The sequence below is a fragment of the Pseudoliparis swirei genome, chromosome 1, assembly GCF_029220125.1.
Source record: "Pseudoliparis swirei isolate HS2019 ecotype Mariana Trench chromosome 1, NWPU_hadal_v1, whole genome shotgun sequence".
Taxonomy (NCBI): Eukaryota; Metazoa; Chordata; class Actinopteri; order Perciformes; family Liparidae; genus Pseudoliparis; species Pseudoliparis swirei.
The window spans coordinates 19,640,479-19,659,614 of NC_079388.1; the positions used below are offsets into that span (position 1 = coordinate 19,640,479).

Consider the following 19,136-nt stretch of genomic DNA (forward strand, 5'->3'; position numbering starts at 1 on the left):
TCAGTTTCATCAAACAGACACTCAACATGCTCAGTTTCATCACCCAGAGACTCAACATGCTCAGTTTCATCAAACAGACACTCAACATGCTCAGTTTCATCAAACAGACACTCAACATGCTCAGTTTCATCAAACAGAGACTCAACATGCTCAGTTTCATCAAACAGACACTCAACATGCTCAGTTTCATCAAACAGAGACTCAACATGCTCAGTTTCATCAAACAGACACTCAACATGCTCAGTTTCATCACCCAGAGACTCAACATGCTCAGTTTCATCACCCAGAGACTCAACATGCTCAGTTTCATCACCCAGACACTCAACATGCTCAGTTTCATCAAACAGAGACTCAACATGCTCAGTTTCATCAAACAGAGACTCAACATGCTCAGTTTCATCAAACAGACACTCAACATGCTCAGTTTCATCAAACAGACACTCAACATGCTCAGTTTCATCAAACAGAGACTCAACATGCTCAGTTTCATCAAACAGACACTCAACATGCTCAGTTTCATCAAACAGACACTCAACAAGCTCAGTTTCATCAACCAGAGACTCAACATGCTCAGTTTCATCAAACAGACACTCAACATGCTCAGTTTCATCAAACAGACACTCAACATGCTCAGTTTCATCAAACAGAGACTCAACATGCTCAGTTTCATCAAACAGACACTCAACATGCTCAGTTTCATCAAACAGAGACTCAACATGCTCAGTTTCATCAAACAGACACTCAACATGCTCAGTTTCATCAAACAGAGACTCAACATGCTCAGTTTCATCACCCAGAGACTCAACATGCTCAGTTTCATCAAACAGACACTCAACATGCTCAGTTTCATCAAACAGAGACTCAACATGCTCAGTTTCATCAAACAGAGACTCAACATGCTCAGTTTCATCAAACAGACACTCAACATGCTCAGTTTCATCAAACAGACACTCAACATGCTCAGTTTCATCAAACAGAGACTCAACATGCTCAGTTTCATCAAACAGAGACTCAACATGCTCAGTTTCATCAAACAGACACTCAACATGCTCAGTTTCATCACCCAGAGACTCAACATGCTCAGTTTCATCAAACAGACACTCAACATGCTCAGTTTCATCAAACAGAGACTCAACATGCTCAGTTTCATCAAACAGAGACTCAACATGCTCAGTTTCATCAAACAGACACTCAACATGCTCAGTTTCATCAAACAGAGACTCAACATGCTCAGTTTCATCAAACAGACACTCAACATGCTCAGTTTCATCAAACAGAGACTCAACATGCTCAGTTTCATCAAACAGACACTCAACATGCTCAGTTTCATCAAACAGACACTCAACATGCTCAGTTTCATCAAACAGACACTCAACATGCTCAGTTTCATCAAACAGACACTCAACATGCTCAGTTTCATCAAACAGACACTCAACATGCTCAGTTTCATCAAACAGACACTCAACATGCTCAGTTTCATCACCCAGAGACTCAACATGCTCAGTTTCATCAAACAGACACTCAACATGCTCAGTTTCATCAAACAGAGACTCAACATGCTCAGTTTCATCAAACAGAATCAGCCGGCGTGCAATAATTCAAATATTTGTGTTCTTTATTTCTCGCAAAGTTACAAAGAAAAGCAGAAATGCCCAATTATGCTTGATTCAAACTTTTGACGACAAACTTCACATTCATCACATTCATCACATTCCATGCCGCTTCAACCGAAACAAAAATAAACTCACATCTCCAGCAGGTCTTTTGTCCAGAGGGATTACAAACTGTCACTCTCTCCTTTGGGCTGACAGTGTTCCTCTTCCGGAGAAGACGTGTCAGCGCTATTCACGTAATCACCGCCTGTCACGGCCGGCTGTTTGTTCTTTTAGGTCCAATTTGTTCTTCCATCCGTCCGTCCATCACAGCAGAGAAAGAAAGAAGAAGGGATGTGACGCTGTTAACACGACTGAAAGGAGTGCAACATGTATCACGGTGGGAGGTTGGGGCGGTGGTGGTGGTTGTGGTGGCTGTGGTTGTAATTGTGGTGGTGGTTGTGGTGGTGGTTGGAGTGGTTGGAGTGGTTGTGGTGTTGGTGGTGGTGATTGTGGTTGTAATTGTGGTGGTGGTTGTGGTGGTTGTGGTGGTTGTGGTTGTGGTGGTGGTTGTGGTGGTGGTTGTGGTGGTGGTGGTTGTGGTGGTTGTGGTTGTGGTGGTGGTTGTGGTGGTGGTAATTGTGGTGGTGGTTGTGGTGGTGTTGGTGGTGGTTGTGGTGGTGGTTCTGGTGGTGGTGGTGGTTGTGGTTGTAATTGTGGTGCTGGTTGTGGTGGTGTTGGTGGTTGTAATTGTGGTGGTGGTTGTGGTGGTGTTGGTGGTGGTGGTGGTTGTGGTGGTGTTGGTGGTGCTAGTTGTGGTGGTGGTTGTGGTGGTGTTGGTTTGTGGTGGTGGTTGTGGTGGTGTTGGTGGTGGTTGTGGTTGTGGTGGTGTTGGTGGTGGTTGTGGTGGTTGTGGTTGTGGTGGTGTTGGTGGTGGTTTGTGGTGGTGGTTGTGGTGGTGTTGGTGGTGGTTGTGGTTGTGGTGGTGTTGGTGGTGGTTGTGGTGGTGGTGGTTGTGGTGGTGTTGGTGGTAGTTGTGGTGGTTGTGGTGGTGTTGGTGTTGGTTGTGGTGGTGGTTGTGGTGGTTGTGGTGGTGGTTGTGGTGGTGTTGGTGGTGGTTGTGTTGGTAGTTGTGTTGGTGTTGGTTCGATCAGAAAACAATAATTCACAAGACATAACACGATTTTCGTAGAACTTTTAATGAATATATCTATATTTATATATATTCATGCACTCATATATTTTTTGTATCTTTCCAGCGAGGATCAGAATATTGTATTGCTTCCCCTTTCCTCACGGGGCCTTTACATCATTACCAGCTCTCTCCTTTTTAAGAGTTTCAGGTTTGACCCCCGTCAGTAGCCGTAGTGTTGGGGACGGGTGTGTGTGTGTAGGGGTAACAATCTGTACAATCTGTCTTGTACAAGCCCCGCCCACTTTGTGCTAAATATTATTGATATTTGATTGACAGGAGGCGTCCTCATTACCCCGGTGCAGCAACTTGACGATTGCGCAATAAGCTTTAATAAGTCTGCTGCATTCTCCAAATATATATAATATATATATATATATATGTATATACACATATATATATATAATATATATTTATATTTATATATATATATATCTCCATCTCCACCTCCCTCTAAATATTTCTTTAATTCCCCCTCACTCGTGCCGTGGTTTTATATATGGTTGGTATGTCTGGGAGTGTGTTTTGTCCACTGTGGCGGGCCAGTCTGGGTCCACAGTGCCAGGGGGGGTAATGGTTTTGGTCCCAGTCCAGACCTGGTCCCAGTCCAGACCTGGTCCCAGCACCGAGGATACTGACGTGGTCCCAGCGTGAAGCCTTTAATAGCCCAAAAGTTACAAGTGTTCAGGAACTCTGAAACAATATGACATTAAGAATATCTACACAGACCACCACAAAAATAAATAGATTAATATAAATTCTATTTCGCCAACAATTTATACACAGAAGTCAGAACATTAAAAAACACTGATTATTAGGCTACGTTGGTAATGTTTAGAAGAAAGAAGAATAAATAAAAAATAGCATCAAGTGCAAATTAAAGTGCAATGATGGACATAATTAGAGAAGATTAAAGAAAAATAATAACAAAATAATAGGTTGGAAAGAGAGCAGAAATTAAGGAAGACAGATACATGATTTTAAAAAATGAAAATGTAGTGATATACATATATATATATATATTTAAAAAAGATATAGGAAATAAAATAACAAACACCGTCAATGTGCCCTTGAGCAAGGCAGGCTGCCCCCAGTGGGAAGTTGCTTTAAAAAAGGAGCATGCAAGTCAACTCTCTCCCGCCCGCTGACATTAGTGTACACAAGCAAGGAAATAAAATGAAAATAAAACATCCTCGCAACGAATAAAAAAAATTACAGAAAAAGATTTGTTCACATAAATGTATAAATACCCTGCAGTAACCATGACGATCATAGAAACACCAGCAACGTGATACAAACACTCAACCTGGAGATGATCATCGGCATGAAAAGACCATTTACAGACTTCGTGTGCTTTTGTTGAAGTAGATCTATGGATGATATATTCAATATTACACTTATTATTATTCTTTTTTGTAGTAGTATATATTGTTATAGCTAAAAGAGTGACCGTTAGCCGGTGTGCACTTCTTCTCTTTTCCATCCGTGTCATCAAACCGGGTTACGTTTTAATTATTTTTAAACACAGTTTGGTTCATTTATTGGTCCAGAAGTCACATTTTAGTTCACATCCATTGGAATATTCCTTTCATATAATTCGCCCTCAAAAATATGAACTCTAAAATGCTCAAAACATCACATAATCCATAATGTGCTTTACTTTAGTATAATTATTTTGTGCCTTTGAGTGTCATTTTATTTATAAGCTGCAATAACTTTTGCACGTCAATATTTTTTTCCAACAGTTTTTTCTCCTCGATTTTTAAGTACTTTTCTTTCTTTATTCGTCATGACCTCGCTGTGTCAAGGTCGTACGTCGGGAACGATTAAACGGACGATGTATAATACCGTAATATTTATCTTTTGACTCAAACTCCGCCCCCTGAGTGTAAAAGGAATACCCCCCCCCCTCCCGCCCCCCGTTGCCCGTGGTTACAGCCCTTTGCGCGGTTGCTGCCTTGTTGCCTTCGCGATGACATCACCTTCTGAACCAGTCATACGAACCCTTCCATTGACCTCGAAGCTGCATCCATCTGACGACGCTGTGCGGTCGATCAATACCGGCGATCAGAAGCAAGACTTGATCGGCTGCCGACGTTTTCTTACATTTTAAAACCACGTTTTTTGTGTGTGATTATAAACTTTAGAGAGAGCTGCCGTTGTATTTGGTCCATCACAGGCCACCGTACCCGGTGTAACGGAGGCGTCGAGGGCGAAGCTCGGCGTGTACGGACGTGTGGACGATGCCCATCAGTCACCGTGACTACCTCCGAGACACCTAAATAAATAGGCGAGTGTGTGTGTGTGTGTGTGTGTCAGTAGGTTAGACACGGCTGAGGTTAAGTAGCAACGGTTGACCTTGACCTTGTGTTGGGTGTCACCTGAGCAGCTTGTTGCTTTAGCCGAATGAAGAGGGTTCCCGTCTGTGGCTCACGGTTCTGTTTAAACAATAACATTATAGTAGAGAATTGTGGCTCATAACATCGGGACACTTTTTAAAAGTCGTATTATTTCCGAGGTTCTAAAGTGTTTTAGGTTGAACGGGGGACGTCTTGTGACTTCGAAATCGCGAAATCTTGGTAATCCCGTCTAGCGGTTTGATAAAATATCACAGTAAGATAACTGCTGTGTTCCTCGGCCTCTTGAGCAAGGCACCGGGAGGCTGCTTTTACTGGAAAAGCTCCCAAAACAATGGAGCTTGAAGTCTCCGTTGCACCAAGCACGGCTCCCGAAGCTCGAGTCATGACCGTTTTAAGGCAGTCGTCATGAAGTTTACCCGTAATGTCGGGTGGTGTCTGAATGTTTATCGGTAAGTAAATATGGCAGCTCGATACCCTCAGGGTCAAGGATGGAAACGCCCCCTCTTCCTCTCAACTCTAATCTAAATCTAATCTAAATACTAAATATGTCGACCCTCCCTCTCCGAGGCTTCGTTTTCTCTTCTTTAAACTGGCGTGGTTTTCCTGTTCAGAGTATCCGAGTTGCTGTCCCGGTCCCTTTTGGCCGTGAGGCGGTCCAGCGTTCCCATGTTGCCCCGGTCCCTCTCCATGGTGGCCGTGGATATCGGAGCCGCCTGCGTCGGCGTGGCGGCCGACGCCGAGGTATTCAGCGGCGCCGCGTTCTGGGCTACGGCCGCCGCCGCCGCAGCCGCCGCCGCAGCCGCCGCCGCCAAGTTGGACTTGGAGTGAGATGGGAGTGTGCCGCCGCCGCCGCCGCTTACCGCCGCTCCCCCGCTTACCGCCGCTCCCCCGCTTCCGCTTCCGCTTCTTCCGCCGCCGCCGCCGCCGGTGGACTCCTTTGGGAAGTAGTTGTGTAGCTGGTACAGCGTGGAGCGGTCCACCGTGCCGTAGAGAGGCGGGGCGCCGCCTCCGAGGCTGCCCAGCTTGGAGTCCCTCGTCAGGGTGTACATGGAGATGTCGTCGCCGCCGCTACCACCACCGCCGCCGCCACCGCCGCCGCCACCGCCGCCGCCACCGCCGCCACCGCCGCCACCGCCGCCACCGCCGCCACCGCCGCCGCCGCCGTGGTGCGGGTTGGGCAAGGTGGCCACGGAGAAGGGCGGAGCGGACGGCGGCAGGCTGAAGGTCTTGTTGGACGCGCCGACCGGCGACCCCTCCTGGGAGCGCGGCGGGTCGGTCGAGCGCGAGCTGGAGCGCGAGCGCCGGCGGAAGCGGTAGCTGGGCAGCCGCAGGACGGCGTGCGTGGTGCTCTTGAAGAGGTCGGCGCGCGAGCGGCAGCGCAGCTCCTTGTTCTTCTCGATGTAGATGTTGACGGCGAGCACGCCCACCATCTCGGCCAGGATGAAGGACAGGCCGCCGAAGTAGAAGGACCAGCCGTAGGAGTAGTGCCACTTCTTGTCCTCGTCCTTCTTGGGCGAGATGTCGCTCAGGGCCGCCGAGATGTAGACGATCACCCCGATGATGTTGCTGAGGCCTGAGGACACAAGAGATCGGCCCGGTCAGCGCTCCTCTCGGGCTCATCGACCGGCAGCTTCGGCACATCGCCTTTCTGGAACTTCATTCCTCTCGATGGTACAGACGAGAGGAACATTATGAACACGAATCTGAATACTGTCGGAGGAACAGTCCGTCAGAGTCCTCCCATGAGAGAATCACTTGTGCAACCCTTTGGGTACACCACGCGTCTACTATCAGAGTCACTGACACTGGGCACTTTGCAGATGATGGAAATCAGGCTCCGGATTCGCGTGAATTAAGTTTTACAATATTTAATGGCAAGAAGTTCAAAAATACAATCAAGGCTCATGATCGTGGGTTTCGTGGTGATCCGGCTCGAAAGACCCGGGACAAGACGAAAAGAGCGATTTCCCCAGTACAGAGTCTTAGTCCCAGAATCAGCCAATCAGCTCCTCTCAAAGGTAGTTCAGCCTCTAACACCTTCCTGTTGGCTCAAAGTCCGCTATCAGAATGGAGAGGTCAAACGTCACGACCCCTGGGTCAAAACGTCACTTCCGGTCATGTCACAAAACAAGTTTTTTCACAATAAAAGTCCCGTCTGTTATTGTCCGCATTAAAGTCACTTCACGCGTTTCAACCGGCTTCCACAATTCTGAAATACTAAACTAACATTCACTCTGTGATTGAAATGTATTTATATGAAAGATGTATGTGGATGTATGTCTGTATGTATGTATAAATATATATATATATAATTTTTCTTTTTTTTGTTGTTGTTATTTTTCTGTATTTTATATTAATTTTCTGATTTATTTAATATTAATTAAGGATAGGAATATATAAGCATATATACCTTTTCAGTCTTTCTGTTTTGTAATTTATTCAGAATAATATTGTATTTGTATTTGATTGACTGAATAAAAAATACACACACCACAAATATCATGCAAGAGAACATCCTACTATGCCTCGGTCACATCGGAATGGGAAATAGTAGTTTAATTTGAGTTTTGATTATTAATAAAACCGATTGGAAAGACAAAGAAACCCCAAAGAGAATCCGACTGTAGCTGAAATACAAAAAATCGGATTATGCGTGACGAGTTCACGTTCCTTTTTAAAAACACGACACAATCTGCCGCTTTCTCACCGGCGGCCACGAACAGGATCCCTCCTCCGAGAACGATGTTCCTCTTGCTCTTGTAGAAGCTGCTGCAGGCGACGCACACGCCGCCCAGCAGGAGCAGGACGGCGCTGAGGATGGGGAAGATGCTGGAGGCCCGGACCACACCTGGAGAGGAGGACGCCCCCAAAGAACACGCCTGTTCACTTCGGTGCAATTCGGGTTTTTGGTGTGTTTTCCTTGCAGCCTCGTGAGCTGCAGCCGCCGCTTGGCTCTGGAGCAGCAGCCGGCTCCAGTTTTCACACACGTTTACTAATGAATTGGTTTATAACACAATGTCTTTTGGTGCTCGTACAGCTTTCACACGTTGTAAAGATGTGTGTTTCAAAAAAAGGGAAATGTGATATTAAATTGAGTTATTATGAATGCATGATCTGGTACTTTTGGGAGTATTAAGAATGTATCTTGGCTTCTATGGTATTTCTTTTAACCCAAAACGTCCTACTCTTGCACTACTAACCTGCTGAAACACTCATTAAACTCAGTTTCAGTCCGGATATTTTACACAAGGACCGCGCGGCGTGAAGCGGTAGCGAAGAAGTGATAGTGATGATTCTACGAGGTTGTTCTATGAGAGGAAGCGGTTGTGTGGTTGGTGTTCGTCTCTTCAGCCAATTAGTTGAGCATCCAGATAAGTGTATGAGAAGAAAGAACTGATGAGCCGCCGGAGTTTCTGTGGTGAACTCCTGACCTTTGGTTCCTCGAGGTGTCGTATCACTCTACAGGGTCATTAGTGGAGTGATAATTACCTCCTGCTAATTGAGCTTTTCATGCCATCAAGTTAATAATATGCATAATCTGCAACTATTTGGATGTCATGGTTAAGTGATGAACTGGTTCCAGCTCCTCCATTGTGATATATATATATATATATATATATATATATACATATATATAAATATAATTGCAAATTACAAATATTTGTGTTATGAGCTTCTGGTTCATACAAATATATAGATATATATATTAATATATCTATATATATGTTAATAAAGACATATATATAAATACATACAGGACTGTCTCAGAAAATTAGAATATTGTGATAAAGTTCTTTATTTTCTGTAATGCAATTAAAAAACCAAAAATGTCATGCATTCTGGATTCATTACAAATCAACTGAAATATTGCAAGCCTTTTATTCTTTTAATATTGCTGATTATGGCTTACAGCTTAAGAAAACTCAAATATCCTATCTCTAAATATTAGAATATCATGAAAAAGTATACTAGTAGGGTATTAAACAAATCACTTGAATTGTCTAATTAACTCGAAACACCTGGAAACACATTTTCAAATGTTTGATTTTGTTTTGCTGTTATAAATCTTTTTTTTTACTTGGTCTGAGGAAATATTCAAATTTTATGAGATAGGATTTTAGAGTTTTCTTAAGCTGTAAGCCATAATCAGCAATATTAAAAGAATAAAAGGCTTGCAATATTTCAGTTGATTTGTAATGAATCCAGAATGCATGACATTTTTGTTTTTTAAATTGCATTACAGAAAATAAAGAACTTTATCACAATATTCTAATTTTCTGAGACAGTCCTGTATATACTGTATATAAATATAAACATATGTATATATGTATATATAAATATATATATAAATACATAAATAATTATAAATATAAACTACTGCTGTCAATCGATTAAAAAAAAGTAACTAATTAATCGCACATTTTGAAATTCATTCATTAATCGCGATTAATGAATTTGTTTCTTCTTCTTTTGAAAGACAAAACTTCACACAGAGCTGTGTTTTTAAAGAGGCTTCTACCTATAAAGTGCCAGTGAGGTATTTAATATCATGGATGATGAATTGTTTCTTCAGTGAAACATCCAGATTAGTAATAAAAAAGAAGTATATTTGAGACCCCATTGGTCCTGTCATCTTTAACATTGAACAGCAGAACCAGTGAACTTGGGAACTGACTGACATTCAAATATGTCCTGTTCACCCTCTGGAGGCTGGGGGCATGTTCTCCATTTTACAAAAAAATGTAAATTCACCTTTTAAAGGCTTTTGCATATGACACATACCCCCACGTGTTCTACATCAAACATTCCAGAACAATCTCAGTTCTCTACAATAAGGCTCAGTTGTCCTCGCGCCGTGTTCTCTGGCTTCTGACTGACAGGCTGCTAATGAGCCTCACCTGTGAGGTGGGAGCTCCTTTGTGATTTACTGAGTGTTCATTGGTTGTTTTTTTCGCAAAATGTTGACAGACAAACGGATTGACAAATCACGGTGAAGGTTTCGTGTGACGAGTTCTCTCCGCGCCGCGTCACCCGACACGTCGCCCCTCTGTGTCTCTGTGGCTGTGTCTACTACCGGACACTTTACGAAGTACACTGCAATACAGTGCACTGACATCTGTAGTGCACTGCGTGGCTGATGAGTCTGTATCAAATGGAACACTTATGTTAACCACTTGGCGGAAGTGACGGACGTAAATCTGTTCACGGCACCCGCGAAATTAAGCCGGGAGTGACGTACGCAAATCTGCTTGCGATACCCGCGAAACTTAAACTGACAAAATGAATGCACTTCTTGCAACTGGTTTACGGCCACGAAGCTACAGACCGTTACGGTCTGTAGCTTCGTGGTCTACCGCTTGTGCTACCGTAGCCATCTCGTCCGCCATTGTTTAGAAATAAAATGAAAAGCTGGCGAAAGGGCTCCTCCTCTTCCGCTACGTAGCCAAGATGGCGCCCGTTTAGGGCGAGTAGTGTCCATCATTTTACACTACATGTTTTGCCCGTTTGCAGTGCGCCATCCGGGTATTTTCAGTGCACTGAATTCTGCTGGTTTTGTCAGTGTGGCGCCCTAAGCACTGAAAGTCAGTGCTCCAAGTGCTCAAGTGTCCGGTAGTAGACACAGCCAGAGTCTCTGTGTGGATCGCAGGAGGAAACCCGACTGATTCATCCAGGAGTTTAAACTTATTTCTGCTCCGTATTTTCGCGGAGAAATAATTGATTTTAAAACGGAAACAGTGTCAAACTGCACTGCTGCGGTTTGACACTCAGAGGAGTGAAACAACGTCAATGCACACCGGAAGTAAACAAAGTTGCGTTAATTGCGTTAAAATATTTTAGTGCGTTAATTGCGGCCAAATTAATCGCATAGATTAACGCATTAACGCTGACAGCCCTAATATAAACATATATTTATATATATATATATATAGCGAGAGAAAAATAAACCTGCAGCAGAACATACTGGGTATATAATATGTAAATATATATATATATATATATAAATAGATTAACATATCAAAAATTAGAACATCAATTTATTAATTCATACAAGAGGTGTTGGATAAATCTAAAATGATTGTTAGTTCTTGATTTAAAAAACTAGATATCAGTAGACTATGGCGCACAGGCGAGGTCATGGCCCAATGGGAGAAGCTTTAGATTTATTTTTCTCAACAATTGAATGTCACTTTTATCAGATTGTTCTTCATTCTAATGTTCTATTAATACCAAATAAATAGAGAGAAAATGAACCAAAAGGATTGTGCAGCCTTCGGAGAGCCGGAGGCTATATCTGATTCAGTCAAGTGGTCGGGCGGCATCGCCGCCTCCTTCCCAGGAAGAGATATCTCTGTCTCATATTCATAAGGAACGAGAACTCTCAGGAGGAAAAAAGGTTTTCAGGGCCGAGCGAACGGAACGGAGCCGTCACGGCGAAACCTGAACACCGAGCTGAGAATAATCCATTAGTGAAGGCTGCTCTTTCAATCCATCTGTGAGGAGAAGCTTTCTGTACGCCCCCAGACTCCCAACCACATGCACCTGGGCATTTAAACACACACACACACACACACACAACTCCAGGAACGCTTTGCTTTGAATCTGACATCCGTGTATTGATGTCCGCCCACCAGCCCCTTCTGTCCTTTCTCTATCCGTGTGAGATGGAGACTGTAGCGCGTTGACGTGTTGAGATGTGTGCGCGACGGGTGTAGTGCAGTGTGTGTGTGTGTGTGTGTGTGTGTCACTCACGCAGCAGATACTCTGCAGAATCTTGGTCGTAGTCTACGTCGTCTGGGAAATGGTTTATCTGGGAACACACACCTCGCTTCAGGCCTGGAAGAAGAAGAGGCGACAGAGAGGAAGAGGAGGAGGAAGAGGAGGAGGAGAAAGAGGAAGAGGTTAAGGTTAGAAGGATGAGTGAAGGACGATGGGCCATTTCTGCCGGTGGGAAAAGCGAAAAGGGAAGAAAGTGACGATAGACATTTAAGGTGAGAAAAATTATCGAATGGTGAGAGAGGGGAAGAGAAGGAGGGATGAGAGAGTGTGAGAGACGAGAGGAAGAAGGCAAGAGAAGACCTGAGACTGCGTGATAACACGCTGCTGATGTTATATCACGAGGTTTAGCACAAATCATCTCACCAACGACACAAACGACTGCCGGGGCTGATGAGAAAGTGGTGTTGCAGGTTTTTGGTTCAATTCGTATATATCCTAAAGGGGGCGGGGCTAAGGATGCAGGTCCTTAAACCAACTCGGACTCAAACCCACAAACGTGACCCTCGTGGTCAGTGGATCGCTCAAGGCGTGAGGGAACCTCCTCTGGGGATCATGAAGGGCTCTAAAACACCACCATAAAAGGTAACTTCTGTATTTTTAAAGTGCAGAAGAAGTCTCGCTTTAAGGAGAAGTCTCGTTCCGAAATGTCGCGACGACGGTGGAAACGCAACCGGAGTTTGTGACAGAAGAGCTTCAACCAACTGATCCACAAGGATAGGAGAGAAGGGAATGGGAAGAGGAGGGGAACCAGAAGGGAAGGGAGACTGGCGGCCATGTTGTTTTAGAAGGAGACTTCTCGTTGAGCGAGACTCTCGGTGACAAACTGACCGAATCCTGAGAAAAGGTAGAGAGAATTACTTATTGTTCCATCCGTATAGTCCTTTCTATTATGTTGTCAGAAACTTATAATACCAATGCGTAGTTCTTTAATCCTTTCTGATGTATTTCAATATTGGCCAAAATGACCATCCCTGGCGGCCATGTTGTTTCGGAAGGAGACTTCTCGTTGTACGAGACTCTGAGTAACAAACATATACGTATGGTCCTTCCCATAATGTTGTCAACTTCGGCCCGCCTACATTTCTTATTAAGAGAGACGTTCTGCACATTGAGGGGGAAGGAGAGATCCCGCGTTCCTCTTGCAATGGAATGACAGACGGGAAAAAAGAAAAGAAAAATCGGCGGAAAGAAAAAAGAGATGTGAATAGAAGAAAAAACCTGAATCAATATCGGATGGTTTTCGAGACGGAATATAGACATTAAAAGATGCTGTGGTACGTGACGTGTGATATAATAGGACCAGAGAACTGGTTTGAATTTGGGCCCAGTGGAAAGAAACTGGGATGAAAAGGCAGAGTACCTGTGTACCGCACGGACGAAAACCAGACAAGCTGCCAGGAAACAACAACAACAACAACAACATCATCAATGTTTTTGCCGCATCTGCCGATCAACAAGAGGACTTTCCACGTGCAAAACTCGATGAACTTTTTGAAGCTAGAAATACCAAAATTGTGATTTCAATGCACGCAGCAGTTAAAAAAAGATCTCCGTCCCTCCCGTTCATGATAATTACACGAATGCATCAAATTGAATGTGGTAATTTACCGATGTTGAAATGCAACTCGCCACCCTTTTAAAAAACAGGAAGCTCGGACTGGAGAAAACTCTCATGATGTCTGTGTGTGTGTTCATAAACCGCAGCGATGCAGGAACACGACTTCATCAGCCGATGAGTCACCACTCATATCGGAGCTCTTTATGTTCAATGAATAGTGTGAGTCTACATACATACATATATATATATATATATATAAACTGTATATATATGTAGACTCACACTATATAAATATATATATATGTATACATACACTGTATATATATATATGTATTTGTATTTAGATTTATATATATATACATATATAAATACAGTATATGTAGAATCACACTATTTTTTTAAATATATATATGTATATAAATAAATAACTATAGATATGTACATATACATATATATATACTGTATATATATGTAGACTCACACTATATAGATATATATAGATATGTATATGTACACTGTGTATATATATATATGTATTTGTATTTTGATTTATATATATATATACATATATGAGTATACAGTATATGTAGAATCACACTATTTTAAAAAATATATATATGTATATAAATAAATAACTATAGATATGTACATATACATATATATATATGTATATATACATATGTATGCATATTTATTTATATATATTGTTATATATACAGTATGTAGGTATATATATATATTATATATATAGTATATATATATTTATATATATAAGCCCTCAATGGACTGGCGGCCTGTCCAGGGTGTCCCCTGCCTTCGCCCCATGTCAGCTGGGATCGGCTCCAGCGCCCCCGCGACCCTAATGAGGATAAGCGGTATTGATAATGGATGGATGGATATTTATATATATGTATAAAGCTATACCGCTATATACAAATATATATATATATTTGTATATAGCGGTATAGCTTTTCTCACGGGGTCCAAAAAACGTCACCAACCGGTGTTGTGGGGACAATTGGAGAAGACGCTCTTACAAAATGATGGTCTGTCGCGCTTCGTGTCACGCTTCGCTGAAAGCGCGAGATCGTTTCTTACGACATGTTACCTCCCGAGCTGAAAATCACTCCAACCGTTAATGAATAATCGGCCCTCACAGGACTCTGTTATGTAATCTACTGTTGATTTCACATCTTGTAAAAAACGTAACGCTACACATCGTGAATAAATGACGACAACCGCGAGTCGCGGACCCCAGCCGGACAACAGTGACGCGGGCTGATGTTTCCAGAATCTCAAAAATTCCTGGTCAACCGTGAACCTTGTTGACGAACATGAATTTAAGAGTTCCTCTTTTTCCATTTAATTTCCAGAAATCAACGTAAAAGCTAATGGATCAAATAAACATGAATCAAATGACATTCATATATACATGTGGACAATAATCACAACATGTTCTCTTTCTTATAAACATATATACTAAAAATCGAACTAAAATCTATCGTTAGCATTTTACATTTTACAAGTTAATTAAAGAATAAAGTCACTAAACATGAAGTCAAAGCCCAAACATCCAGCTCGTTGCTCAGCAGTTCGTAGAGTTATACAAATGGTCATGAACACCTTTTCCTTGTGTCGCCACGTGGCTTAGAATGCAATTGCCGTTTTTTTTTTTTAAATTGTCCCTCCTCTCTTACCGTAGCTAGTTCCTGTTTCATGGTTCTACTGAAGCTCATTCTGCAGCTACGTTTCCTCTTTACTGCTTGATAGCCTCTGAAGAGCTAAGTATGTGAGTATCTATGTATATAACATGTACATATCTGTGTAATTACTGTTAGAGTGTAATATTGTGTTGTAGCAATAGACGCTAACTAGCGTCTAGCTAATCGCGATTAGCATTTCATCATGTTGGGGTTAACTTGGACTCTTAAGTAGTCAGGGGATTCATGTTGATGGATACGGGTGATTTATGGCATGATGGCTTTGTGTTAATCATAGTTGTGTTCATGTGTGTGGAGTTAGGTTATGTCATGTTACGTCTCCACAGTTTTATAATATCAAACATTTATACTAAAAACCCTGAACTCAACTCCGGATTCCTGGGTCTTCATTTCATGGATCTGCTGTTAGCTATCTGCTCAGCTAACTTAGAGGAGCAAGAGCAGAATACCTTCAGTACAACGTCTTTTTGCAAAGCCATGTTACGAGATTTACGTCTACTTCCTGTTCTCGCCGGAAGGACTTCAAAATAAAAGGACCCAAAACATACAAAGGCATTTACAAAACTAAAACAGGCACTCGGTAGAGAGCATACTGTCGCGTATCACAAGATTGGGCATTGAATTATGAACATTTTGGCATTAGTTGCATGCCAATTGGATACAAATTGACCGCGCTATGGTAAAAAGAAGATTTGGACCTTTTCATGACCTTGACCTTGACCTTTGACCCGATTGATCCCAAAATCGAATCAAATGGTCCGCGGATAATAACCAATCATCCCACCAAATTTCATGCGATTTGGTTTAATACCTTTTGTGTTATGCGAGTAACACGCATACAAATAATTAAATAAATACACGCCCCCGCATTTTCAATGCGAAGGTAAGAAAGGCTGAGGAGGAAATAGTCAAAATATTAAGAGAACCTTTTCAGAGTCATTTCCACCGCGTGAAGACTCTTCTGTTACGTAACTCGTGTGAGGTCACATGACGTAGCGGGTCGGGGGGGCGGCCTTACCTTCCAGGCAGCAGATCCTCCAGAGGCCGGAGTGGGTGAGGGCCCCGGGGTCCTTCTTGTCCATGTTGTTGGAGTCGTCCTGCGACGAGTTGGCCGTGCTGTTGCAGATGAAGGCGCGGGCGTACAGCCAGTAGTCGGTGCCGATGGCCACCGTCATGAGGGCGAAGGCCGCGAACGCCCCCATGGTGGTCAGCAGCACCTGGATGCCCCGCTCGCACCACACCATCGCCGGGCGGGGGAGGAAACTGAGATCTGGGGAGGAGCACGGACGCCATGAGCAGCCCGAGGGTCCAGAGTTACAGACGTTCACTTGTGTTCTGTTCATCGGCATGGGTCCGTTTTAGGGAACAACCCTTTTTTAGGAGTTATTTTTCATAGGGATTCAAAGAAGTTTATCGTTGATATCAGAGAAATCGGGAGAAACGATGAATACACATCTACTGTGGGAGAGATTCAGTCTCAGGTATCGACTGGAATCATGAAACCGAATATGAAGATGGACGATATGAGAGCTTCTCAAACATCTGGATCAAGCCCCCTGGTGGCCCGACTGTAGAATAGCAACCCCAAAAAAGTGTTACTTTTTCTGATTGTTTTTTGGGGGAAATAGTTGCCGATTCGAAGATATAATTTAACCGGGATCGTCTGTTCCAAATGCCGACTGTAAACTAAAACCTACACCAGTGAGGAGGATCGGGTCGGGTGGGGCGTGTAGGGGCGGGACCTCGATACCGCGGCTCCGCCCACCGATCACTATACTGCGCCTGCACGACGTCACCCGCACGAGATGGTAAGCGGACGTTTTCGGGGGATGTTTTGGCCTCATTTTATTGGCAGTCTATAACAATAATAACAGTAATATAGGTAATAGCTGCGTTTTTTTGGCAAGACATTTTCAAAAATGGTTCAAATTACCTCCACTATATTTTTTAATATTTATTTATGAACTAACTTTACTTTTGGACTGTATATTTCAGCATTGTTATTACTGATCCTTATATATATATATATATATATATATATTCTTCTTTTTTTTTTTAAAGAGTGGCACGAGAGGGATGATATTCTAGAGGTTTGTTATTCTAGAGGGATGATATTCTTGAGGGACGTTATTCTAGAGGGATGTTATTCTAGAGGGATGTTATTCTTGCCGTGTGGCTTTAAAACAAAAAAAAGGAAAAAAACTAAAATTTGGTTTGTTCAGTTGGCCTGAGGTGTTTCCATGGCAACACAAATCCCAAAATAACGGAGATAAGATGGTACTCTGAAGCTGACCCTGAAGCTGACCTTGAAGCTGACCTTGAAGCTGACCTTGAAGCTGACCCTGAAGCTGACCTTGAAGCTGACCTTGAAGCTGACCTTGAAGCTGACCCTGAAGCTGACCTTGAAGTTGACCTTGAAGTTGACCTTGAAGCTGACCCTGAAGCTGACCGTGAAGCTGACTCTGAAGCTGACCTTGAAGCTGACCCTGAAGCTGACCTTGAAGTTGACCTTGAAGCTGACCCTGAAGCTGACCCTGAAGCTGACCTTGAAGCTGACCTTGAAGCTGACCCTGAAGCTGACCTTGAAGCTGACCTTGGACCGCTGCATGAGGTTAGTTCCTGACATATAAAAGGTTACGCTTTTATTCAATCTTTTTGCACTTTCTTTTGTTGCATTTTCTAGGTCTCTATTTCTCTAATTTAATTCAAAAGTGCATACTTTGTTTGTGTTTAACAGTCAGAAGTTCCTTTTAGACGAAATGGGACCAGAGTTTCATTTTTAAATGTGTGTTTAGTCAAATTCATCTGCGCTGGACTCTCAAATACTTCCTAAACATCATAATCAGACTCATATATTTCATTTCATTTGGTCTCTGGCTGTTAAAACAAGCTGCAACATGGATGGACTCAAATAAATTAATTTAAATATTTTTTAAAAATTAATCCATCAGTTAATTAAAGGCCATCTTTTCTGAGTACGTTTCTTTGAGGACGTTTTTTAAAATACATTTTTGGTAATTATATATTCTTTTTACATTTTTAGGTTTTTTGGAGTAATTTTTTTTAGGACGTCTTTTTTGAGTGTTTTTTACGACTACTTTTTTTTAAATACGTTTTTTTGTCTAGACTTTACACTACTGTAAATATACTTCAGGTTGCAAGTGACCAAAAATATCGCAACGACCTGACGCTTGATCCTGATTGGTCGGAATCGTCAAAGAAATGTTTGGATCCAACCAATCGAGGCGTTTTCTTTTTTTGCACAAAATAAAAATAATCTGTCGGTCGAAAACATTAAATCACAAAACATGATGAAACTGAGTTACAGTTGGACCGTTTAGATGTGTGTAAGTGTGAGTGAGTGTGTGTGTGTGTATGTGTGTATGTGTGTGTGTGTGTGTGTGTATGTGTGTATGTGTGTGTGTGTGTGTGCGGTTTCCTGCCCGACGGGATTCCTTCACGCTGCTTTGTATTGAATAATTAGACACATGTGTCGTGTGTGTGTGTCTGTGTGTCTGCATACAATAATCCACATGTGGTTGTTTGTTGTTTGTGCACGCACACCTGTGTGTGTGTGTGTGTGTTACCTGGATGCATGTTTCTGCCTTTCGCCTCCATCTCTTCTGCCCCCCGCTGCTGCTGCTGCCGCCGCCGCCGCTGTTCTTCCTCTTCGTCCTCCTCTTCTTCGTCAATGAAGAGCTCTCCGTGGCCGCCTCCATCCACCGTGAATCCTTCGCCTTCGCTCACTCTTCCTCGCTCCTCTTCCTCTCTTCTTGTCCCTTCTATCTTCCTCCTCTTTTTCCTCTCTCTTTACCTTGAGCACTCCTGTCTCGGCACTTCACTTGGCGTCCTCTGCTCTCATTGAACTGTCGTCTTAGCTACCGAGAGAAGGAAGGGGGGGGGGGGGGGGGGGAGAGAGAGGAGCGTAAAAAAAGG

At 42.9% G+C, this 19,136-nt stretch overlaps 1 protein-coding gene across 1 annotated transcript; it reads right to left on the reverse strand.

Annotated features, from left to right (window-relative positions):
* Window positions 1-4,735: 4,735 nt before the first annotated feature.
* On the reverse strand, window positions 4,736-18,868 carry LOC130202251 (voltage-dependent calcium channel gamma-4 subunit-like). The gene is made up of 6 exons (XM_056427663.1): window positions 18,788-18,868; window positions 16,219-16,470; window positions 11,895-11,978; window positions 7,852-7,992; window positions 6,279-6,717; window positions 4,736-6,203 (listed from the first exon to the last, which is right to left on the reverse strand). Exons 1-6 carry the CDS (start codon window positions 18,816-18,818, stop codon window positions 5,729-5,731), a joined length of 1,422 nt encoding a protein of 473 aa, XP_056283638.1. The 5' UTR covers window positions 18,819-18,868; the 3' UTR covers window positions 4,736-5,728.
* Between the last annotated feature and the right edge of the window lie 268 nt (window positions 18,869-19,136).

What these genes read in the sequence shown, in the direction of transcription:
- LOC130202251 (XM_056427663.1), bottom strand. Translation starts at nt 18,818, where the DNA reads ATGGAGGCGAAAGGCAGAAACATGCATCCAG. An exon ending in GATCCTGTTCGTGGCCGCCG is followed by an intron (nt 6,718 to 7,851) that starts GTGAGAAAGCGG and finishes TTGTGTCCTCAG; the next exon opens with GCCTCAGCAACATCATCGGG. An exon ending in GGCGGTGGCGGCGGTGGCGG is followed by an intron (nt 6,204 to 6,278) that starts CGGTGGCGGCGG and finishes TAGCGGCGGCGA; the next exon opens with CGACATCTCCATGTACACCC.